The sequence below is a fragment of the Eretmochelys imbricata genome, chromosome 7 (genome assembly GCF_965152235.1).
Source record: "Eretmochelys imbricata isolate rEreImb1 chromosome 7, rEreImb1.hap1, whole genome shotgun sequence".
NCBI lineage: Eukaryota > Metazoa > Chordata > Testudines > Cheloniidae > Eretmochelys > Eretmochelys imbricata.
The window spans coordinates 48,104,944-48,129,907 of NC_135578.1; the positions used below are offsets into that span (position 1 = coordinate 48,104,944).

Here is a 24,964-nt window from a genome sequence, read left to right on the forward strand (position 1 = left end):
ATCCGGAGAAGTATGATCGATGGCAGCGAAGGGCAGAGAGTCATCAAGACCCTGATCAAATCCCTGGATGAGGTAAGGACTTGGCAGGGCCCACGCAGAGATGGGGAGAGAAATTCTTGTATTCTTGGGGATAAAGATGGAATGCAATGGGAACCTGAGACAGTAATAGTCCTGGCGCGCAAGGGGCCTGTTGCACTCAGAGCCTGGAGTGTGACTCCTGGCACTGTCCTGTCTGTGGGCTGTAGCACCCGGACTGCCATTTCAGTATCTCTTCCTGAGCCCTGACCATGGCTTGTCCTCTTTGCAATTCCAGCGATACATCGATGAAGTCGTCAGGACCTACACCTGGGCCCCTATCAAAAGCACCAATTACAGGTGAGCAGGGTGTGGCCGGTAGGAGGGGGCGGGAGGTGGAAGGGCTCTGTTCCATCTCCTGTTTTGGCCCCTCTGAAGGCACAGAACTGCAGCGGGAAAAACCAGCTGGATGCCAGCCACCGGCTGGAGAGGGAGAAATGGGTGATAGGAGACTCCTGGTGGGGTCCAAGGTAAATGGAACGGTGGCTGGAAATCAGGAGACCTGGGTGTGGTCCCCAGCTCTGTCCTTCCTCAGCCTTCTTTTCTCAAGATTAAACATGCCCAGGTTTTTCAACCTGTCCTCACAGGTCAGGTTTTCTAAATCTTTGATTATTTTTGTTGCTCTCTTCTGGACCCTCTCCAATTTGTCCACATTTTTCCTAAAGTGCGGCGCCGAGAACTGAACCCAGCACTCCAGCTGGGGCCTCACTAGTGCCAAGCAGAGCAGGACAATGACCTTCTGTGTCATACGTACGACAATCCTGTTAAAACACCCCAGAATGATAGTAGCCTTTTTTGCAACTGCATCACATTGTTGACTCATATTCAGTTTGATCCACTGTAATCCCCCAGATCCTATTCAGCAGCACAGCCACCTAGCCAGTCAGTCCTCATTTTGTAGTTGTGCATTTGAGTTTTCCTTTCTAAGTGTAGTATGTTGCACTAGTCTTCTATTGAATTTCATCTGGCATCTTACACTGCACTGAAAGACACCAAATTTCATGACAAACATTCCTAATGTCACATTCCCATGTCAGCAACTGCTCAGAGGTGTTACATAATCCTGAATGCAAGATGTGTCCAGTAGATGCTCTTTATTAACATGTAACTCACTCTGCCTAAAGGTTTGAACACATGGAGCCTGGGCAGACTGAGCCAGACAATGGATTTTTCTCTTGTTTAAAAAAAACTGTAAACCCTAGGAAATTCCATCTAAAAAAACCTATTTTAATAAACCATTAGGGTTGCACAGTTCAGAATTTGAAATTCATAAAATGCCCAAGTTAAGATTGTACGTACAACCTTAATTCTACCTTCTTATACATAGACATTACAATACATGGTAATGACATGATCACAGTCTATTTTTCAGATACAAGATGGTATCATGGAATTTTTGCTAAAGCCTTGTAAAATGTGCAAGGAATAACAGAGACTCTGCAGGGCTACAACAAGGGTATTTAAACCGCAGGGAAAAGTGGTTGGATGTATTATTGGAGAACTAGTATGTGATGAAGTAACTAATAGAGTTAGTCAGGAATTCTCCAACAAAACGTTTTTCCATTAGAAAATGGCAATTCATCAAGACCAGAACTGTTGGCGGGAAAGGGTCAGTTTCAACAAAACTCCCAACTCCAAAAAACATTGGGGGGAAAAGGTGTTCGGAATTTGTCAAAATGTCTTGTTTCAACATTTTCAAACCAAAAAAGTTTAGTTTTTTTTTTACTCAAAACAACTTTTTGTTTAAAAATTTTAGTTAATGGATGGTTAAAAAGTCGGGGGGGGGCATTAAAAGTAAAAAATTAAACATTTTGAAATTTAAAAAATGAAACATTTTGATTAACCCAGTAATGAATTTATTTATCAGATTATCAGATTGTGAAAATTTTTGAGATTTTGACATTTCATCCCAATTCAGGACAAGAAAAAGTTTGAAATCCCCAAAATTCTCTTGGGATGGGAAAACCATTTCCCGCCCACCTCTAGTAAGTAGGGATTTTAGGGGAATTAATACTTACTAACATCGGGGCAGAGTGAAAGTTGCGTGGGCCTCCTTTAACTGGCATTTTCTTGACTTTGGCCAGGGAGTGCACCCGCAGCCTTTTCCATCCACTGCGTTATATTGTAGTGTAGCTTATTATTGCAAAACCGGCATCTTTGATGCTTGAGTTTTACTGGAGAAATAAGTGAATTTATCTGACGTCTGTCTCAGAATTTGGTGGCAAGTTGCTATGACGTTCTGACATCTGACATCTGACATGGCCCGAAATATTCACCAGCCAACCGGAGTCTCCCATTCACCTGATGATAAATGTTAAAGTAGAATGAGAAGCAAACTGCGAGTTGGGACTCGTGTGAAATCATGCCTGTGCATTGCTCATGAAGGCTATGCACGCTCGCTGCCATGAGCAGGGAGAGCAGGCAGCAGCCATGGGGGAAATAAAACCATGGACCAGTTTTCAAAGAGTCTAAGCTTCCCCATCACTTCTCAAATCAGTGGGAGCTGCAGGTGCTAGCCTTAGAAAAACAGATCTTCCTTGCTTGCTATGGCTTCTAGACTAGAGCATAATCTGCCCTGGGGAAGGCTGTCATCTAGTGGGTAGACAGGTTCATTGTAAGTATATCTATTCCCTAGGGATTGCTGCGAAGCAGACTAGAGAAACTGCACAGGGTCCCTGCTGTGGAGAGCCAGCCGTCTGATCCCATGCATGATACAGCCACAAAACAGAAGGGTGGGCAGGGCCGTCCTTAGGCATACGCAGCTGCGTAGGGCACCATGAAATTTGGAATACCAAATTGCCCCAAATTTCATGGTGTCCTAGGCAGCTGCGTGCTGCATATGCGGCAGCACCAGCCCCGGTGACCAGCCCTGTCCCTCGGCCGGCCCCCACGTGGGCTGTGCCCACTGCAAGGGACAGGGCCGTCCCTGGGGGGGGGGGGCAGACAACTCCCTCCGCCCCACCTTTTACCCTTCCTCCTGTTCCGCCCCCATTCCACCTCTTCCCCCAGAAACCCCACACTCACTGGCTGTGGCGGGAAGTGGAGCAACCTGGCCCCAGCCCGCTCCAATCCGCCAGCTCCCAGCCACGGCGCTCCGCTTCCCGCTGCCGGTGAGTGCGGGGAGGTTGGGGAAAGGATGCCCCCCGCCCTCACCGGCAGCGGGAAGTCGAGCGCCACGGCTGGGAGCTGGCAGAGTAGAGCAGGCTGGGGCGGGCTGCTCCACTTCTCGCTGCTGCCGGCGAATGGGGGGGGATCCCTTCCTCCAAGCCCCCTCCCCCGAGCGACACAGCTGGGGCCGGGGCGAGGGAAGCGGAGCGGGCTGCTCCCGGCCCCCCGCTAATCCCCCGGGCCACTCTGAGCCTGTGGGGCCCCAAAAGTGCCCACCCATAGCTCCTGCCTCCCAGACCCTGCGTAGGTCACCCAAATGGCTAGGGAGGGCCCTGGGGGTGGGGGAGTGGAAGGAAGCACAAAACGGGGGCAGTCATAAGAAGACAATATGGCCCCATCTCAGAGGCTGGACACCCAGGCAGGGGCAGGGGAACAGTCCATGTGCTTATGGCTTGATAAAAAATATATGTCACTCAAATCCCTACAGGGCAATGGAAAGGGATCAGAGGAGTCCAGCTGCTTGCTGGCCTGTTGGGAGCTGTGGGCTTCCCGGACACAACCAAACCAGTTCAGACAGAGAGGGCTGGCCGTATGTGGGGAGGTGACAGACGGGGCATTCTTTGCTTCCCCTGCTCATGCAGAGCCCCTGGGGAAGGGAGAGGAGGCAAATAGCTGATAGGGAAGTGAAGGGAGCACCACCTTGTGGGAGAGGGACAGGAGCAGAGTGGAGATGACAGGGTTGGCAATGGACAAAATGGGGGTTAGATTAGGGAGGCGGCCCCAAAACCACAACCCCCCTCCCCAAGGCCAGAGCTGCCCCCTTCTCAGGCTCCCAACCTGTTTCGGGCTCTAACCCTGAATGGCCATCCTGGCTCTCCTCCCCACCCACACCTCTTCACTCCCCTTGTCCTTACTCCCATGCCAGCCCCCCTCTCCCAACAGTCTCCAGGGCCCTGGTCACCACTGACTTCCCCATCAGCCCATCTCGTTTCTGGGATTTGCAGGGAACAGGCTCCAGCAGCTGGGAAGGACCCTGCGTGGGAAATCAATGGTGGGGGTCTCACCTTCAAATAACATCCCGCATCAAGCTGGGCAGAACCTGGTGGCTAGGACAGCCCTAGGTCTCTTGGATCCTAGAGAGCACAGCCCCAGGCAGGTGGGGTTCTGGGTCCCCGATTGCAGAAACACCCTCCTGGATCTCCCTGTGGCTACCAGGATTGGAAGAGTCTGTGCTGTGGGGCTCTAAGACATCCACCTGCCTGAATTCCTGAACCTCTGGGACAGACTTTGAGTGCAACCCCTGGGAGGGAAGAACTGGATTTGGATCTCTGCATCCAGTCAGCTAAAGGGAATGTACTAGTTAAAGACACTTTGAAGCCATCCATCCCTATATCTAATGGGGGAGTGGGGTGGGAGAGAGTGTGTTCCAAACATTCCTTGGTGAGGTTAGCATGTTCTGGCTTTGTTCCTGGGAACTGCCCCTGTTCTCAGTGGGGTTCTGTGTGGGTGCCGGGGTAGCTTGTAAAGGCAAGGACAGAGCCTATATCCGTGTCGCTTCCTGCTCTGAAAACAGACTGCCCAGTGACTTCTAAGGGATCAGGCCCCAGATGTCCCTGATTACATTGTCAAACGCCAGTCTAGAACAACATGTTGGGTGAAATTCTGGCCCCACTGGAGTCCGAGGGCCAGGATCCTACCCCTGGATCCCCAGAATCCTACCCCTGGGAAAAAGTTTGACAGCCAGGCTAGAAACATGCTGATTTCTTCCTTCCCTTCCACAGCCTGGGGCTAGCCTTACCACCTTATAGCAAGTACTACATCCGGGCAAACCTCAGCGACCAGATTCTCCAAGTGAAGTGTAAGTAGACACTTTCCTTTTCCTTTTGCCCTTTGACATGCCATTTGACCCTGAACCTACCAGCTGGTTAGAGAATGATCAATGTGGGGGAAAATAAGCAAAACGTGTGCTACTAAAATGAATAATAATCATTTCAAAATAGAGACGAACGATGACATTTAAAATGGAAGGTTAATTGTCTGCCTTGGAATGCGAGGGTTTCAGACTTAGATTTTGCATTAAAAAAAACCCCTAAAACAAAATGTTTCCTAAAAAAGAAAAAAAAAAGACCCCTCTAGAGGAGATGAGGTTGACATGCTGCTGTATATGCTTTCGATGTACTAGGTGATAATTCTGTAGCAGCCAGTTACTTTGAAAGCCTGTGAAAATTTGCATGTTTTATTTTCGTTAAGATTCTTTTGGGTTTTGTTTTAAACCACTTTTGTTTTTATGATTTAAGTTTTGGTTCGTTGATTTTCTTTTTAATTAATTTATAATTAGTCTATGTACTTATGTGTTAACCTGCGCACCTCTCTCTCTCTCTTGTTCTACGCCAGAACCTATTCTCCCACCTCGGGATTATGAGTCGCTCCTGAAGGGGGTGAATCAGGCTTCCTCCTCCATCTTTCTCTCCCTCATTTCTCTCTCCTTCTGTCTTTGTCTGTCTCTCTCTGCTGCCCACTGTCCCTTTCTCTTTCTGCGCACCTTGCTGCATTCATAGTCCCTAGTGTAGCAGGTCAGAACGCAGGTCTTTCCTGGGGTTTGATTTTATTCACAATAGGAATTTGGAATGAAACAACACAAAATCCATCTGGAGTCACCTCTCCAGGTTTGGTTGCTCCCAGGGTTCCTCTTCAAGGAGTTGCTCAGCCCACACCTTAGGTCCTCGCTCATTAGATATATCTAGGTAGGGCAATGAGCCATCTGCATCAGTCAGCAGAATCCATGTAACCCTTTCCTAGCAGGAACAGCATTTGCTAGCCTGCAAACACTGCCATCCTGTTACCTACTTCCCTGCTACAACCGTGCCAACATGTCCAGTTTGGTAGCCTCTCCACTGCAAGCCCCATTGGGGTCAAACTCCTGCAAAGCCCTGTGGTAGCCTGCATCTTGGCCCTGTGGCTGGGAGTCAATCAAATGACTCCATGGACATCTCATGGAATCAGGAGAGACTGTGTCCAGTCTCGCTCCGTGGCAGTGGGTGATGGGAGCCAGGGCAATGCCCCTCAAGGAGATGCCCCTGGGCTCTGTCACTTGAAGGAGTTGGGGCTGTTCCAAGCGCTCTGCACCAATGTCTGGGTGCACCCTGAGTCTGCTAGGTGGTCCTCTGGCTTCTCAGCCTCCATGTAGAAGTTGTCGTGTGTTGCCCAGGCTGTGCCAGCATAGATGGCTGGGGCCACCAAGCCAAGCTTGCGTCCTAAAAACTGCTCTGGAGCAACTATGGCCATCAGTTCTATGGTTCATGATGCGGGTTGAGCTGCCCAGTGGATCAGTTGTGGTTCACAGGCTCACTGCTGGGCTCAGCCCTGGAGCACAGCTCCTCCAAATGCAGCCAGCCCAGGGTGGCAGCTAGGAGGGCCTTGAGGCAGCTAGAGCTGTCCTCACCCAGGGCCTGATTTGCAGCTTAAACCTGACTCATTAAAAAATTAGATAAATGGAGGGCCCAGAATTCCTCAGCAGCCACCACTCAAAGATGAGCAGGTAGGCTTCAGGGGCCTCGTTCAGCCCCGTGTTGGGCAGGGAAGGGCTGGCACTCACTGGCCCCAGTGCCCCCTGGGGAAGGAGCAGCTGTAGCATCTATTCCAGGAAGAGCAGCTGCTGTTCTAGAGATGGGAGCGAGACATGCTTCTGCTGTCTCTGGGCTGCAGCTTGAGCCTTCTCCCCCATCAGGATCACCTGCAGAAGGGGGCTCAAAAGATTTTGTGACCTCCCCCCACAGCATATGTGACTTCCCCACCTTGCTCCATAAACACCTCACACAAGGCGCTGTGGGTCAAAACATACCCCCTTCCTAGGGGTTGGGTTTACACACAAAGGGAGCTTGCAGTGACCCACACCACATCTAGGCCAAGACTTCTCCCCAGACATGGCGGCTTCTGGGATTCCTCCTGGAGGACTGCTCAGCCCACACCCTAGGTCCTTGCTCTCTCAGCAGCCACTTACATCAGAGTGGGATAACAGCCTTCAGCATCGTCCCTTTCCCTGTCTTGAGCTCTCTATCCCTGTGCCTATCTCTGTGTACCTTTTTCCTTCTCTTGCCTTCCTTCCTTCTCTGTCTCTGTGCCTCTGGGCACTCTCGTGTCTCCCCTCTGATCTCTTTTAACTTTGTCTTTTTGCATGGTCTGCTAACTCAATAAGAACATTTCTATATCAAGACTGTTGCAACTGTTTGCTACTGACTTTCATTTTAATTTTGATTATATAAATATAGATCGATTATAGTTCTCTAGTTATATCTATACTTTTTATTATTATTTTACTGTGGCCTTTTTTCTTTTCTTTATGTCGTTTTTTTGCAAGAGGTTTCCTTTTGGTCTGATTATGATACACAATATTTTTATTCAAACAAAAATTGAATAAAATATTGTTTGTGCCCTCCCTCCTTCCTCCTTTCCACCCAACCCTCCCCCCCCTTTTTTTTTTGTTTGTTGTTTTTTTCGTTTGTTTTTTTCTTGCTTTCTCTCTCTGGTGGATTCACACAGTACCAAACATCAAAATGAAGGGCAAGTATTTTCAGTCTTAGACCACTAACCCTTCACCACCACCACCCCCCGTGTCCAGTACCCCCCACCCCTCACTCCCACCCTTCACCAACTCCCCCCCACCTCCTCCACCCAGCCTGCTTGCCCATTTCCTGTGCCCGTTTGCCACGCCTAACCTTGCAAACCTCCACCAAACTGTTCCTTCCCCCACTCCCTCCCTCCAGTTCTTTCCCCTTTATTTGAAAGCAACATGTCTTGTTATGTTCATGAGAGCTTTGTCCCCATTTATCTCTGCACTCCTTCCCTGTGCATTGCTCAGAAATTCGATTTGATACCGTTAAAGAGTCCATCTCCTATGGAATTGTTATGTTTTGATTCAGCAAGGTTTTTGTAGCTAGTTTAATATCCTGCTCTTCTGCCTCCCCCAGCCCCCTTTCTTGTTCTTCTTTCCCTCTCTCACTCCTTCCCTACAAATCTCTCCTCCTCCCATCCTTGCTCCTGTGCGTCCCTCCTCTTCAAGACAACTCAAACTGAATGGGATAGGGCTGTGCAGAGATCTCCAGACTCAGCGGTACTTGGAACTAGATCCAGTGATCACTTAAAAACTAATAATAATAAGCGTTTAGACCTCCTGAGTGGGGAGATGTTGGCAGAGCAGGAGAAAGGGGCTGGAATCTCAGGCAGGTCCATGACACGCGTGAATCAAAGCTTTTCTTCCAGGATCAAGTCTCAGCTGTCATATTAGGAAGGCCCCAGATTGTGCATCGCTGCATCATTTCAGTCCCAGCCATGGCTGTGTCACGCTGGTCCACATGCTGAGTTGCCCTGGTTTAACTCCAGGTGTGATGTTAGGCCGATTCAGTTTAATGGAGGAGTGAGGACTCTCTTATTGTTTAAATCTAAGTTATTATGCTTTAGTTTAAGTCAATTGGGGCAGGGTTTATCCCCAAATGAACAGCTCTTAAACCTAAATATGTGTGTCCATGTGCTGCAAATGTGTGTATGTAGAGAAGAGTTCGGGGTTCTGAGCTAGCTGCAGCTGCCTGAAATATCCTGGGTCTGGTGGCACCAAGGGTGGAGTTGGCTAGCACAATGTATTCAAGTAAATGGGTCTAGGTGTATACAGTACAATCTGGTGTGATGCTGGACCATCTGCTTGGATATTAATTTCCCACAATGCACTGGAGCCCTGAGTCGATGCCCCTTGAAGTCAATGGAAGTCTTTCCATTGATTTCAGTGGCCACTGGATCGGGATCTAGGAGCGTCCTCAGTGGAAAAATAAAGGGGGATGAGTTTGGATGGAGCTGTCCTTCCATGGTTTCTTTTTTCTCCATCCTTTGTGTAGCTCAGGATAAAGGGCCAGACACCGAGAAATGCAGAGCAACTAGCAACTCCCATCCCGTGGGAATGGGTGGTTTTGGTCACCTCTCAGGATTTGGCCTAGCATAAGCATAGCTTTCCAGAGATTGGACCAACTCCTACGGTCTTTACTCAGGCAGAACTCCCATGGATTTCAGCAGGAGTAGGGGCTGAGTAAGAACTTCTGAATTTGACCCAGCAATCTGCCCTGCTTGTGTCCCAGTGGCATTCGTGGTGCTCCATTCCTGAGCCCTGTGCAGTGGGACAATGTTTACTCTTCAGCATCTGCCTTCACCACTTCTCTATCTGTGATACAAACAGAGGGAGGAAATGACTGGTCCTGCGCAGGCACTAGCAAGACATGGTCCTGCCTTTTTTGGAGAACTGAGTCTGAAAACCCTGTCACTGAAATCCAGAGGTGTCAGGCAGCCAAGGACCAGCTCTGCCTCTCCTGCTCTTAAAACCAAAAGGAGACATGTCAGGATCTGGTTCATGGGCACATTTACTCTCAGGAACATCGGTGTAATACAGTGGGAGGGCACGGATGGGACTGAGGGCAGAATTTGGTTCAGTGACTCCATGAATAAGGCCATCCAATGCCTCCCTGGGAAAGAGGCATTGAAATACTTTGAGAGATCATAAAACCATAGAACCATTGTTCTGGAAGGGACCTCAAGAAGCTGTCAAGTCCAGTCCCCTGTGCTGAGGCAAGACCAAGTAACCCTAGACCAGCCCTGATGGGGGTTTGTCCAACTTGTTCCTAAACCCTCCAGCAACAGGGATTCCACAACCTCCCTTGGACGCCTGTTCCAGAGCTGAACTACTGTGAGAGTTAGATAATTTTTCCTAATATTGAACCTAACTCTCCCTTGCTGCAGATTCAGCCCATTACTTCTTGTCCTACCTTCACCAGACATGGAGAACAATTGATCCCCGTCTTTGTTACAACAGCCCGTTTGAAATATTCCGTTTGAAAAATACCAGGTCCCTCCTCAGTCTGCTTTGTCAGATCCTGTGGGATTCGTTAAAGTCCAGCCGGTGAAAACGTTGGCCTGACACTGTGCCTCATAGAGGGCCTGACCCAAAATCTGTCAGAGTCAATGGATAGGCTTTGAATCAGGGCCATGATCTAGTGAAAAGCACAGCCAATGGGTTTAAAGTAATGAGAGAACATGTGGGAAATTGACTTAGCTTCCCAGTCGCATTCTCTGCACCTTCTGAGGTGTGCAGATGGCTGGGGGAATGTGGAGAACATGCCTCTCATTGCCCTCCTTCCACCACTCCCACCCCACATCCACCAAGGAGACCCACAACCCCACTCCACAGTGCATTGAGCAGAACCACTGGAAGCTACCCACTCCTCTATCAGTTGCCCCAGCCAGGTGGAGAGGAGAGACTCAGAGGCTTGGGAGGGATGGACAGACACAGAGAGGGGCACAGATGCCATAGACAGACAGACACAGAGGAAGGGGAAGGAAGGAGAAAGGTAAGGGGAGCGTTGCCCTCAGCCCTGTTCTATCAGCCTTGAGTTGCCTCTTCCCAGTGACCCTGTAATGGCAATGCTGATGGAATAATTACTAGTGTTTTTGTATTCCTTTCCTCTTCTTCCTCTCATTGGCTTGTATCCAGACCCTGCCTTACAGAAAACAACAGTCCAACCTATGGCTGTGCTGCCTGGCAAAGGGCCTTGTGTGTCGTGCAACGCACTGTGGGAAGACATGGCGGGGAGGGCAAGGGGCTTGGCTGCTCATAGGGCTAACCTCTGAATATTTATGTGTATGTAGCTCCATGTGAAAAATGCAGACAGGCTGTACTAGTCGAGCCTGTGTTGTCAGAAAATGGCCTGCAATGGAGAGCTGTCAACAGCCATCCCCTTGGGGGAGCAAGGCAAAGGACCCTGCCCTGCTGGACTAGCCACCTGGGCCATCAAATCCCAACTGGATTGGGCATGTGCCATATGCATGGCATGGGTTTCCCCAACCTGTTTTCCCTCCTTGCCTTCTAAACCACTTGGGTTATCCTGGAGAGGTTCCTCCAACTCCCGTCCCCACATACGCTGCGCTAGCCTTTGTCTAAGCCAGAGTCCATCCTCCAAGGCCGCAGTAGTCCAGACCAAGGTTTCCCTGCAATTTTTACGGGTGAAAACCCATAGGGCCCAATCCCTGCACTCACACAAATAATCCATACTCGAGTCGCCCATCCCATTGGCTACCATGGGGTGACTCATCTGAGTAAGGTCTCTTATCAGGAGTAAAAGAGGCAGGACCAGGCTGCAAGTAACATCCATGATTGGGCCAGAAAGCCAGGGTGTCTCTAAACGCCTGGTGCCATACGCCCCACCACTAAGGAAAGAGAAACCATGTTTAATATGACTGATAACCCTTCACCTTCACTCCTCACCCACTCCCTGCCCAATGGCCTGGGGACACCTTAGCCTTTGTTGGAACTGAAAATCAGCATTTCTGCTTTGGAGAATCACTTTCAGCAACCCAAGGGTTTTCTACTCATGGGTGTGGCCTCTGCCTTTCCAAACAGCTGCATTTGGATCCTGGCTGACTCCTCCTTCGTTTTCCACCCCATCAGGTCTTCTCCTGGGCCCACTATGCCAGGCTTCAACAACACATTGCCCCCTGGGGCAAATATCTCCCATTCTTCTGGGCAGACAGCCCCAGGTTTCGTACCAAGAAGATGCAGTGGCCACATAACCAGGAGATAATGGCAATGGCAGTGAAAACCACTAGCACCAAGCAGAGCTAATAGGATGCAGAACAGGGAACCAGGGAAATGCAGAGAGATAACATTGTGGCCCTCAGCTTGGGTCCTTGAATCTGAAAGAGCCAGAGTGTAAAACCTCCGTTGGAAGAGCAGGAAGATTAGCCTAGGCTTCTCCGACAGCCCCTTCAGATCCTCCCAACCCCCATCTTAATCCAGATTTGGAAGGATCCATTGCAGCCTGACCAAGGGGGATGGTTATTGCTGAGCTGTAGACCATTGGCAGCGAGAAGGCAGCAACACTCCCACAGTGCATTGCATTTGACTTTTATTTGGTGGGTAAGTCTTTGGTTGGACTGTCTTCATAAAGGACCCTGGTTTGGCCATGTTGATGCCTGAACAATGATTTTTATTACAAAAAAAAATTGTTGTAGTAATTCTCTTCATATACAAGCATAGCATGTGGTTTCTTTTCATTGTTAACAATCCTCATAAGAGAGAGATGCCCATATGACCTACTGAACATGCATATATATATATATATATATATATATATAAATGTGTGCACATATATATATATGTATGTGTGTATATGTAACTATACAGCCCGTATTCATACATATACAACAGAGAAAATATATTGCATTTCAGAGCACAAACCAAAAAAAAAAAAAATCCAATCAAATCACCAAATCTTTCTAATGTTGGCAACATATTGGCTATAACTCTCCTTCTTGTGCAATGCTACAGTTACCAACAGAATTCCCCTTCCTTTCTCTCTTGTTAAAAATCAGTCAATTGTTTGATCTCTTTTGTTTATTCCTCTCTCTCTCATATTCTGAGACCAAAGCCCCTTCCTTCATTTAAAACCCCCACCGGATAACGTTGCCTTTCTGTTGCAGATTTTGAATTCCTGCTGCCAAACAGCTTTGAGTCCGAGGGACATGTATTCATTGCTCCCAGGTAGCTTTGCGTGTGCGCTTGCTGAGGTGTCCATTTAAACACGCTCCCCACGCTGACCCCGGGGCTAGTTCAACTCCCCTCTTCCCATTTCCACTTCCACCCCTACAAATATCCCTTCTCATCACCCTTCTCCAGAACTGATGCCACTTCATTGTGCCTGTCTTACTCTTTGTCTCTTGTGTGTGTTGTGTGCCTCTCTGAGACGGTAGCTGCTACCTGCACTCTGCTGAGACTCCACCACAGTTGGCAGCCCCTGTCTATCGTCTGTTCAGTTATATACACAAGCACAGTATATATGTATAGCTGTATATGAGGCATATATACGTGTACATATATAGGTATAGTTTCTGAAAAGTCTCGCAGAGCAGCAGACAACCCCAGAAATCATAGTGGGATTGCTGTGGCATCATACAGTCATGTTGGCTGTGCGGGTCAGACTGTTCAATTATGGATAATATATGGTTCAAGTTAAGGGCCTTTTTTGGGAAGAGAGAGTGGCAGATTTGTTCAGGAGCCAGGCCTGAGTTTCTGCAAACAGGTCCCTTATTCCTAGGTGTCCATCAGATAGTTTCAACCAATCATTTTCAGAGCTGGGGTCGCTCGCGTCAACGATTTATTATTCAGCTCACGTGATTGGCTGCCTCAGTCACATGGTGTTTCTGGTCACTAATTGGTTGACCAAACAAATTTGATTTTAAATGGCAGAATAACAAGTAGCACTTAACACACTTTTGCCATGAATTTTTGAAGAAATAATAGTTTGACTAAAATTTGTGGATGTCTGAAGAGTTGCGAACGCTTTCACAAATATTGAGTGGTAGTTTGAACACTCTTGAATCAGAGCCAATTGACTGATGCACTTTGTTTAGTGAAAATTTTACCAGTCAATTTGTTCACCCAGCTCCACTCATATTGAAAAGTCTAATAGGAGGTAATAGGGATTGGACTCAAAGAAATAACTCTAAAAGCTGATAGAGCTTAATAGATACAGAACTCCTTTATACAAGATATTTTTATTTTGTAGAATTCTCTAGCAGGGACAGAAATTTCTGTTAAAATCTATAGGAAAAAAATCCATAGAAATATTGGTCACACTTTTTACTAAGGTTATATTTATAAAGGGTTAATAAATGGTTCATAGATGTTTTAATAAATGGTTGATACAGTTGTTATCGAGTCCAACAGGTCAATAGATTGCTTATAACTACATCTTAGAATCATCCGTAACACCTGCTGATGTGCTTATAACTATCTAACACGTACTACTCATGTCTGTAACATGCTTATAACATCCTGTAACAGGGCACAGACTCACCCAGCAGCGCCTCCTGCTGGCTGTCTGGGAATTAGCTCTTTTTACCAGCTCCAGAGCACCCTCTGCCGGTGTCTCGCCGTCGCTGGCCCCCGTGTCCCTCCCGGACCCCGGTGCCCTTTTACCTGGGGTGCTGCCCCTCCAGGCAATACCCCACAGATCTGGTTCTCCCCTCCCTAGGGAACCCCCCACCCTCTATCCCTACCTTGCCTCAGCCTATGGGCTACTGCCAGTCACCATCTAGCTCCCTTTCACTGGGGCCGACTGCAGTTTGTATAAGCCAGTCATCATAGGCAAGGGGGGTTTGGACCTGCTGCCTCCGCCTACCCTTGGGCTGCCCTGTTGCAACCCCACTACCCTGTCTTAGGCCATCTGCCAGGCCTGCAGCCTGGGGCTTTTCCAGTCTGGAGCCTCCCAGCTCCTCTGGCCTTCCCCAGCCCTGCTTCACCTCAGGTACCCTGGTACACTCCCCAGCAGCCAGGCCCATCTTTCGCTAGAGGAGACTCTGTATGCTCCTGGCCCACTGCCATTTTATAAGGGCCAGCTGGGCCCTGATTAAGCCAGCCGTGGCCTGATTGGGGTGTGGCCCCCATCTGAGGCTGCTTCTCCCACTCAGCCCCACTTTTCCTTCCCTGCCACAGCCCTCTCCCCAGGCTGTTTTAAGCCTTTTAAGGCAGGAGCAGGTGACCACCCCGCTACACATCCATTAATCATTCATTGACCCTTAATATAACATGGGACTCAAATGGGATTATTTTCTTTTAAATGCTATAGGACTTTTCCAGAAGGGTAATGTTCGTTATGAGGCATAGAGTTGATATTAATGAGACACTTAAGGAGTGTGGAATTTAAACAGAGACGGTGTCAACTAGAGACATAAAATTTCAAAGCATATGTTATTAAAAAAACCCACCAACCCACATCTTATGAGAATCTACTGTACATTAAAGCGGTCAGGTGACTCCAACTTCAGCTCCCAGCATAGAACATTACCAGAAGCTCTTGATGAATTTCTAGCTTTTTATTAGAAATCCATTGCGTTACCAATGTATTGTTCATGTATGTTAGAGATGGGCCCAATCCAACAGTCCTGAACTTCGGACTGTTTGAAATTCAGATCCAAATGATGTAGTTCATAAAGGAGAAGAGAAATTTGGAATTGCCGTGTAGTGATTTATTGTATATTAACCATTTTTCTAATAATAGGTAAGAATCTTCCAGTTTGAAATCTGTTCCGTGACTGTTCCTTGCTCCAAATTGGTATCAATACTGTGACACATCAGAAAAAAAATAGGATCTTGTGTTATTGCTTCCCTATCCTACAAGGCCTATGGTATCCCTGGGGACCAAAAGGACTGTAAGATGTCCCAGGAGGACCATATGAGATTACATGAGTGTCAATAAGACTGTATGATATACCATCAATTCTAATATGTACCCTGGCAATTTTCAGAAACCATATATCACATATTAATATCTCTGTGCGTGTGTGAGCACATATATCTGTACGCATTTGTGTAGATATATAGGTGGCTATAGTTAAAGATGACCTTGGGACGCCTATAGATCTTTGAGCAATAGAGGTGTGTGGGAATCTACAATGCGTTCTAGCCATCATGTGAAAAGTTTAGAAGATGGGAGGGGAATGACAACTTCCATCATGTTGGTGGAGTGGAAAGAGGTGGACCTTGCACAGTGCAGCAGGAAATTAAAACCATATGGCTTCCCCACTCAGCTGCCCACACAGAGAGGGGACTTTACGCCCCTCCAGATGAAACCCACTATTACATACACACACCCTTGTTGTTAGTGCTGTTATACTATAAGCATGCCTGCCACATACAGATGCATCTCCACTGCTGCTCTTTTCAGTTCCAATCCAGCCAAGTGGCACTGCATCATCTGGATAGTTTTGCACAAAAGCATCCTCTCCCAAGAGCCCATGTCAGATCGCTGTGCGCGCAGCCACCTAGCTATGCCAAAATGGCGGGTACACGTGGAATTGACTCCCTGCCTCAAATATGTAAAAACCAGCAGGAAAGAGGGAGAGCATTGAGTTTGTGGCTTTTCAAGCCATGGCTTTGCAGGAAATACAGAGACTTTACCTGGACTGTCACAGAATGGCCTCAGCCAGAACATTCGGATCCAGTAACTTTTCTCTCCTTCCTCTTATTTCAGACCCCAGGCATTCGCAAATCGTGCATCAGACCCCTCAGAAATCAGGAGACTTTCCAAAATAATCCACCTGGGGTTCTTTTTATTTGCCACCTGGTTGGTTTTCAAGCTTTTCTCCACAACCACAAAGGCCAGAAACTTACTTTTCTTAGTTTGAGAGCCAAGATTCTCCCAAATCCCAGGCCTCCGGGAGCTGGAGATTTAAGAAAAAATGCCTAATGTTGAGCCTTGCAATGAAATCACGAGAACTGGCAACCCTTTCAGTAATATGTTTTTAAAATGCTACCATATTTTACAGTGAAGGTCTCACAGCACTAGAGTTACTTCAGGGCCAGTCACAAGTCCACTGCTCAGCTCTTTAGAGAGACAATGCACGCCAATCACCTCTCCTGGGGTGTTTTGATCTGATGAGACAAGGAGTCACACCTGCTGCATGTGATCACAAGTTGCAGAGCTGCTTAAGGATGGAATGCCCAGGGGTTCCCTCCCTACCACTTTGTTTCTCCCCAGGAGTCACTTCAGCATACACCAGAGCCAAGCCCATGAAGGGCAGGCCAGCTGATCTGAGCCCCAGAGCTGGGCCTGCTGTGTGTCAGGCAATGCTCTAGGCTGATATCAGGATCAGGCAGTGGTGAGCATCAGTTGCCCTCATTAGCCAGGTGTTGTGAGATGTTCCCACTCCACAGGAGTCTCAGACCCCCAAGCGTTCCTCATGGGCACCCACATACCCTGCCATCTGATATCCTGCAGGCATGGATCTGCCTTCCTTCCTAGTACATTTGATCCTTCAGCATAATTACACAGATGGCTTAAAATAAAGCAGTAATAGTTGAACTGCTGAAACAAGGCTAGAAAGCCCTGCAGGCTGCAGGACCCACTCTGCCTCATGCCAAAAGAACTCAGCTGCAGTCCCAGCCAGGGAGGCCAATGCCACAGAGCCAAGAGTTTGTAAAGACAGTCCTTAAATTGACCCCTTCCCGTGCACTTTGCACCTGGCAGGCAACAGCAGCTGAGACTTGCTCCCCACAGCACCCTATCCCTGGAGGTGATGGCAGCCTGGCAGCAAGGAGCAATATCATGCCAGTGTAACCCTCATGCTGAGTGTGATACAGGCCTCCCCACAGAGCCTGATCTGCAGAGATGAGGCTGTTACAGACGCCAGTGTGGGAGCCTGGACAGCCTGTGCTGTTAGCTCTGGAGGTCCCTGGTTCAGTCCCTGGCGCGGTGGCTGATATGGCAGCCCTCACATCAGAACTCACGGGCATGAGGAACCTGGTGTGATTGAGGCAGCCTGGGGACTTGGCGGCTGGAAGCAATGGCAGCCAAGCAGCTGTCGGGGAAGTAGCATCAGCACGGCTGGAAGCACGTTTAAAAGCAGTTGGTTTCTCTTTCCTGAGTGACACATTGCAACCATGGGTATTTGGGAGACAGGGACTCCCAGCTTCAGCTGACGTGGAACCCAAAAGGCGCTCGCTCACTCAGGGCAAACCTAGACTGAGCCAAACTCATCCCCTTGACTTCAGCGAAGTTACTCCAGGCATGAATATTGTAAGCTCCAAGCTACATTCTCAGTGGGTGTCAATCAGCATATGGCACAACACTCATTTACCCACGTTGAGAATCTGGCCCTATATAATTCCATACTCCTCACACCCAGACACACACATGCAATCACACCTCTCTCTCACACACACACACATACCATCCAGTTTATTCTTTTAAACTATCAATTACCTTTGTTTTCTAATGCACTGCAGGACGGGACTCCAGGCCAAGTGCGTGCCTGCAGTCCGATATCAACACAGTGTGGGGGCTTGGACAACAATTGACCCCCAGCAGCTACTGTGGGGTTCTTTGCAGAACACAAACACATCTGTGCCAGAGGTACATGTTCTTCTACACAGCTAATCCAGCACCTATCTATCTATATAAAAGGTACAGATATGTATAACGAGTGTGTGTGTGTGTGTGTACTGGTATTTCCAATACAGTAACCTGGGTAAAGCATGGCTGGCCATCTTATTTTCATGTTGCAAAGACGAGAGCAGCTGTGTGCAGTGGAAACTGTGCCACCGATGAGACAGACCCCAGAGCTGTCTCTCTCCTCCTCCCTCCCTGCCCCGTCCCTCTGCTCCTTCCAAGAGCAGAGTCTACAAAAGCCCTAAATAAATGGAAAATACAAACAACTGACTCGCTAGAGATTTTGCTTCCAGAGGTTGCTTTCTTGCTGGTGAGGCTAACTTGATGGGCATGTGGCTTGCTGTAACTGGAGCGTACAAGCAGCAATCCTAGCAATGGGAGCGTATTTGTCAGAGGACATGGTAAGATGAGCACTTGGTGAATGGAGCACAAACCAAAATCGATTTGATACGCGTCCACTGCTCCATGTATCTGGCAGTCCCCAAGCTTTTTATAAACTAATCCTCACAACCCTCTGCGTGAGGTAGGTAGGTATAGTTATCCCCATTGTACAGTTGGGGGAAACTGAGGCATGGAGCAGTGAGGTGGCTTGCCCAAGGTCACACAGTGAGTCAGTGGCAGAGCCAGGGAAGGAATGCTGGAGTCTTGTCCACCACACTCTCTCAGTCTCCAGTCATCAAGTGCTTAACCTACTGCATGCTCCACCACTCTACCTGCTCACGTCACCAGCGCTCCTAGCCACATGGTCAAATCACAGGATACCATCTGCAGCATTCGTGATTCTAATGCTGTTCATATTCAGGAGTCTCTCAATCTGAATTGTTCATCCTGGGCCCATAGACAGCCATGGCTTATCCTTCGTGTGCAGTAAGAATTCATGTGTTTGGGGGTATGGTAGCTCTTTTGCAAACACCTAAATAGCTGCTGGCAATTTGGTAGGTGGGGATACTTCTGAGGCCATCACAATCGGTCCTCAATGGCCACATTGCCATCGCATAAAAATACCTACGTCAGGGCACATTAATGCACCCGTTTGTAACAGAGTCTGTAACATAAGACATTGCAGCCTGAATGCCATCAAACATCATTAACCAGTATTGCAAGCTCAGTATAGGCATCCTTCCGTGCTTTAGAATGGGATTCTCAATGGAGTGGGCCTACCAAAGAGAGACCAGTTGCTTCTTAATGTGACAGGAGAATTCATGCAGATGGTCATTGAATCCTAGGCTTCTCCAGGTCCACTGAAGAATTCTTGTCTTGAACTGTGAGGCCCACCCTTACTAAAATGACAACATGAGAAAGAAACTAGAGTCACATTCGGTCCTGGTCTAATCAGGTGCAATCCAGACCTGGAAATAGGTACCTGTGGTATGGAAGTCAAGGGAAATTCCTCCCAGACTTAATGTGGTCAGTAGAGTCTTTGCTTATTAAACCCTGGGCCTCTTTTAGGCTATGCCATGGCATCTGGAAGCATCTTGTTTTCTATTGCATCAGCATCTGAGGTTGTATAGATCAGGTGTTTTTTGGAGAAGGCGCTCCAGCACGAGAGGCCTTCAAACACCAAACCACGTCCACCTCCTCCAGCCTTGTCCCATCTCACCTGAGCGCCTGCCACGTTTCACAATTTTCCTCACTGGTGTTAGGGTTCACTTGTGACAGGAAGGCAGCACCCAAGTCTTGGCTAATTCACCTATGGTGACACTTTCAGCAATTACACGTTAGCTGGATTTTGCAGCTGCATGCACGGGTGAGTGCAATGGGGCCTTCACCTCCATGGAAGGCTGAGAGAAAAACTACCACTGGATGTTGTGTCAGCCAATGATGAGAGTTTGGTGACTTTTCCAAGGCTTCCATGCCATTAAGTCACCTCAAAGCTAGAGCTGGGATCAGCAGCCAGATTATAAATTCTGTAACTGCCTCGCCTTCACCCTCTATAAGATCCGGTTTTAGGCAGCCCAGCAAATAGTGCTTCTGATAGATGCTGTGTAAGGTGCCTTCAGGTGTTCTGATACCAGCGTGACAGGTGCCAGTCATCACCCATAGAAAGAGAAGTAGGTTTGAAGATCTCACCTCACGTGGTGTTCCCTTCAAAGGTCTTTTATGGCCCTTCCAGCTGTCATCCCTGAAAAACCTCATCCTTCTGTGCCGGGCACACTGTCTTTTGAGGGGCTCTTGCCACCATTCTGGGCAGTAATGTCAGAAGGCATCATACTGTTTTGCCAGGTGACGCCATCTTCCTGGGGAGCCATAGCAGCTGGCACCAGCTTTGCCACTCCAGGTGATGCTGCCCTTCCACAGGTTCTTGTTGGTGTTCCAATGAGAGGATGCTGCTTCTAGCTACTTCCCACTGCCCACGCGGCAGTGAAAGCAAGTAGTCGCGTATCATCTGATTGCTTCCCCCACGTCTCAGACCCCAGAGGCGGGTGGTTCCTTTTGTGAAGTTTCACCCAGAGGACACTTGTGGGCCCTTTTCAGGCTGCAGAGGGCTGTGGATATTCCTGGTGTGTCTGGTCTGCACGCTAAGAGAAGGTGCAATGGCATAGTACCATCACATTATCTAGTACTCACATGCGTGGCCAGCTGAGCCCCGGTACATTGACCACAAAGCCCCGGGATTTGTCATGACAAGAGTCAGCGTAAGGGAATTGCCCTGGGCAATTGACCAAAGACCCGCTGGGGCTGAAGAATGTGCTACCATCTTATTTCTGCCCATTGAATCCAAGAACCGAAAGGGACGTCTAAAAGCAACCAGCAATCCCTAGCTTATCTGAGCAGACGTGGAGCGATCTGAGGGTGCAGTGACTGCTCATAGGGTACTTCCGCTCAGTGACATTAGCAAGCCCAGTTGCCGGTGGTGCTGTGCTGTCGCAGCTTTAGCAGCCTTCCCCCATGGTGTTTGATGGCATGGCTGACAAGGTATCAAGATAGCCGGCAGCAGTGCCTGACCCTGGCTGATAAATTCCAGTGTGGCGGCTGTCTCCACTGAAATTGGCCACTTACTCTTTCATAAACTTCCAGTGGTTCTTGGGTGATGTTGCAGTGCCACTCTGGAAAGCCTGAATGTGCAGTTTTCTGGTGAACATACACGCTTCCATGCAGCCCATGCAAATAGTGCAGGCCCACTCAGAGGGACAGTCACACATCTAAATGTCACCCAGCATCTGTCCCTTGCACATAGTCACCAGCACCTCCTCACACACTTATCATAGAATCATAGAATATCAGGGTTGGAAGGGACCTCAGGAGGTCATCTAGTCCAACCCCCTGCTCAAAGCAGGACCAATCCCCAACTAAATCATCCCAGCCAGGGCTTTGCCAAGCCTGACCTTAAAAACTTCTAAGGAAGGAGATTCTACCACCTCCCTAGGTAACGCCCTCCAGTGCTTCACCACCCTCCTAGTGAAAAAGTTTTTCCTAATATCCAACCTAAACCTCCCGCACTGCAACTTGAGACCATTGCTCCTCGTTCTGTCATTTGCTACCACTGAGAACAGTCTAGATCCATCCACTTGTGTAGGATCTTCCTCATAGACACATCCAAGCACAGAAGCCTACACACATGCACAATATAGGGTGCTGCATACTTATACCCCTCCCAGACACCTCCTCAAATACACGCACACTCACTCTGCACATGCAGCCCCAGGAACATAAAGCACAAAGGCATCATCCCACATGTAGTCGGTGCACACCCACCCATATACAAGCAGCCCTATGCACCCACACACACGCACACAGACAGGATTGCACCAGTCCTGAGCGGGAGAAAAGTGACAGTAACTTTTTCCTCCTTCCAAACGCCAAATCTTTTCACCCTAATCCCAGAGAATATTGCAAAGACCTTGACCTGTCGGATAACAACACAGAATTCCTGGAAAACTTTATCGCTCTCATGGAAAAGGTGACCCCAGACTCCAAACAGTGTAAGTACCACAGGGGCCAGCGTGGGCAGAGCGGTCCTGGGCTTCTCTCGGGGAAGAAAGGGTGGGGTTTGGGTTGGGAAGGGTCACAGAAGGCTGAGGGGATGAATAGGGGGATAAACGGTTAACGACACCTGTCCAGATCAGCAGCTGACTGAGCAGGCTGGGGCACACGCCTGGCAAGGCTGAGCTCTAGGTTGGGATCAGCTCATGAGCCAAAGGAGGCTGGTGGGCTCTGATGCCAAGCGGGCACTGGTCCTAGCCACAAAAGCAGCACACTGTGTGATAGTCTGTTCCTAAGAGAGGGCCAGCCAGGCTGGGGAAGCAGGAAGTGGTACGGAAGGGCAGGAATGAGGGTTGTCGGCCGAGCTGGGGTGGGGGTCCAGGGTTGGAATAGCAGAGGGGGCTGCAGGTTGGGATTGAGGTGCATCAGCAGAGCTGAGGGGATGAAGGACTGGAATAGCAAGGGGGCTTCAGGGCAGGATGGAGGAGCATTGACAGAGCAGTGCTGGGATAGCAAGGGGGTTGCAGGTTGGCACTGAGCTGTGTATGGAGCGCCTAGGGCTGGGCTAGCAGGGGATAGTGTAGATTAGGACTAGAGTACCTTGGCAGAGATGCCTGCCTGCTCTCTGCCATGATTCTCTCATGCAAGCCCTGTGTTCTCCCCAATGGTTATGTCTGTATTGCTTAAGGGTAAGTATGTCCCAGAGCAGGTCAAAGGAGGCACTCAGTAGCTCAGGGATCTGCACAGCTGGCTGCCATGCGGGAGCCCTGAATCCACGTCCCACCTGCCCTATCCTGGGATTGTCTCTGCAGTTCTCCAGCCCTAGCTTCCTCATGGCTGGTGCAGAACAGCACAGTAGCCACGGAAGAGCCCACTTCCTTAGCCCAGGACTTGTGCCGTGGCACAGTGGCTCAGACAGCTTGGAGAAGGGGCTCTAGTGGATGGAGAGGAAAGGCAGCCAAGGCCAAAGGGTGCTGGGAACCCGCCCTCTTTCACACAGCACTCAGAGGGGCAAGAGTTCCTGGGGCAGGAACCCTGCGTGGGGGGAGATTGCTGCTTGGCAGGTCAGGGGGAGGCTCCGGGTGGGGAACAGACCTCATCGTTCTCTTCTCTCCCTCTTACTTTCAAGGTGACAACTTCCTCCTTCACAACCTGATCCTGGACACGGGAATCACCCAACAGCTGGTGGAGAGGGTGTGGAAGGACCAGGACCTCAACACGTAGGCACATCCGCGTTCCAGAACCAGTCTCGCCAGCAGCAGCCCAGCCAGGGGCAATTCCAGCTGGGAGCAGGGAGATTGAGTCCCTTAGTCAATGGCTGGAAGGCAGGGCCCTCCTGGAATGGGCTCCGGAGGGGCTCGTGTAGGCTAGACAATACCAGCATTAGCAGCCGTGAAACCCCCTGCCTGAGGCCAGACTTTCTGCCTTGACCTTGATGTTCATTCGCTGAGCAAGGCTCTTGCAGTAGCCAGCTTCTGCGCTGAGTGGAGACTACAGCCACCCCTGGCAGGCACTGTGAACCCAGATGGGTTTCAAAGTAAAAGCTGTGGTGTTAATGTCTGACTCCCCGAGTGCAGCTAGGGTGCTGTGCTGGGGAAGCTCACAGCCCCAGAGACTCAGCCCTCGGAAGGAGCCCACATTGCTGGCACTGGCCGCATTGCGATATGAAAGCTTGCACTCCTACAACGGTAGGCGCCAGGAGCAGGGCATGGCTGTGGGAAGCTCTCCCTGCTGGCACAGATGGTGCTCAAGATGACAGTTTCAGTGCATGCAATAGCTGATCCAGATCAGGCAAATCCAGAGACAGACCATCTTTTGGAACCTTTGCACAATGCCTTCCTCTTAGGGAGAGCCTTTCCGCCATCAGTGACGCACTGCTGTAGGAAGCATTGAACCCCCTGGGGTCCCAGCTGCAACTGATTGTGCTCATTCAAACACCCATTTAATACCCAGCTCTACCCCCAAAACATCCCCAGCCCAAGCAGGGTTTCAACCCTGACAAGGCAGAAGTGCCAGGGACTCCACAAAGTCCATGGGGGATTTCACTGTTGCTATTGATTTGGCATGGAAGGGGCCCAAATACTACAGTGATGGATGGTAGGAAAAATACCCATACCTAGTTATAAGTGAGGGCAGTGCTGAGGAGGGGTAGGAGCCTGAGCACCCTCTGACCAGCTGTAACGCTCTGTGCTCCTGTCCTGTCTCACTGCAGGTACAGTCTCCTGGCTGTGTTTGCTGCCACGGATGGTGGCATCACCCGAGTTTTCCCTAACAAGTAAGTAGCCTTGATTACCCTTCATGTCTCAACCCTGTCTGTGTGAGGGTGCAGCCTCAACATGCGGGCAGGCTGGCTGTCACCACTGATGGCCTTGAGCTGTCACCACTGATGGCCTTACTGATTTGGGGCCTCTTCTCCTCCCTGACTCCAGAGCTGCCGACGACTGGGAAGAGGACCCGGAGCCCTTCAACGCCAGCTTCTATCGTCGCAGCCTGGACAACAAGGGGTATATCTTCAAACCGCTCTACCAGGACCGTAAGTACCACCCTGCACCGGCACCCCAACCAGACAGCGGCTGGGTATGCATGGCAGGGACAAGCCCAGTGCTTCACGGCCCTCTGGAATGAGATAGGATTCCTTGGGCTCAGCCGCTTTGCAGCAGTACCAAGAGAGAGGAGACAGCAATGGTTCTCGGGGCCTGGAGCTGTGTCTGGGGGCTGGAAGCATCTCTGCTACCTCCGGAAGTACAGAACAGGCCCTGCCAGGGGCTCCTGTGGAAACACGCCTGAGATCTGTCCCTGGGCAGCTTCATCTCTTGGGCTCTGCTGATTCAGATATCCTTGTCCATTGCACATGTATTTTACACAAGTGTCGCCCA

At 49.5% G+C, this 24,964-nt stretch overlaps 1 protein-coding gene across 4 annotated transcripts in view; it reads left to right on the plus strand.

Annotated features, from left to right (window-relative positions):
* CACNA2D2 (calcium voltage-gated channel auxiliary subunit alpha2delta 2) overlaps positions 1–24,964 on the plus strand; it is a 570,874-nt gene that overhangs the window by 532,768 nt on the left and 13,142 nt on the right. For 3 of the 4 annotated variants that reach the window (XM_077821332.1, XM_077821333.1, XM_077821334.1), the window contains exons 19-26: positions 1–72; positions 314–375; positions 4,965–5,041; positions 12,697–12,757; positions 21,990–22,087; positions 23,218–23,308; positions 24,301–24,363; positions 24,518–24,621. In XM_077821332.1, the coding sequence (XP_077677458.1) occupies positions 1–72; positions 314–375; positions 4,965–5,041; positions 12,697–12,757; positions 21,990–22,087; positions 23,218–23,308; positions 24,301–24,363; positions 24,518–24,621 (628 nt within the window). Of the gene's footprint in view, positions 73–313; positions 376–4,964; positions 5,042–7,722; positions 7,744–12,696; positions 12,758–21,989; positions 22,088–23,217; positions 23,309–24,300; positions 24,364–24,517; positions 24,622–24,964 lie in introns of all 4 variants that reach the window. The other variant, XM_077821335.1, reaches the window with a different exon arrangement.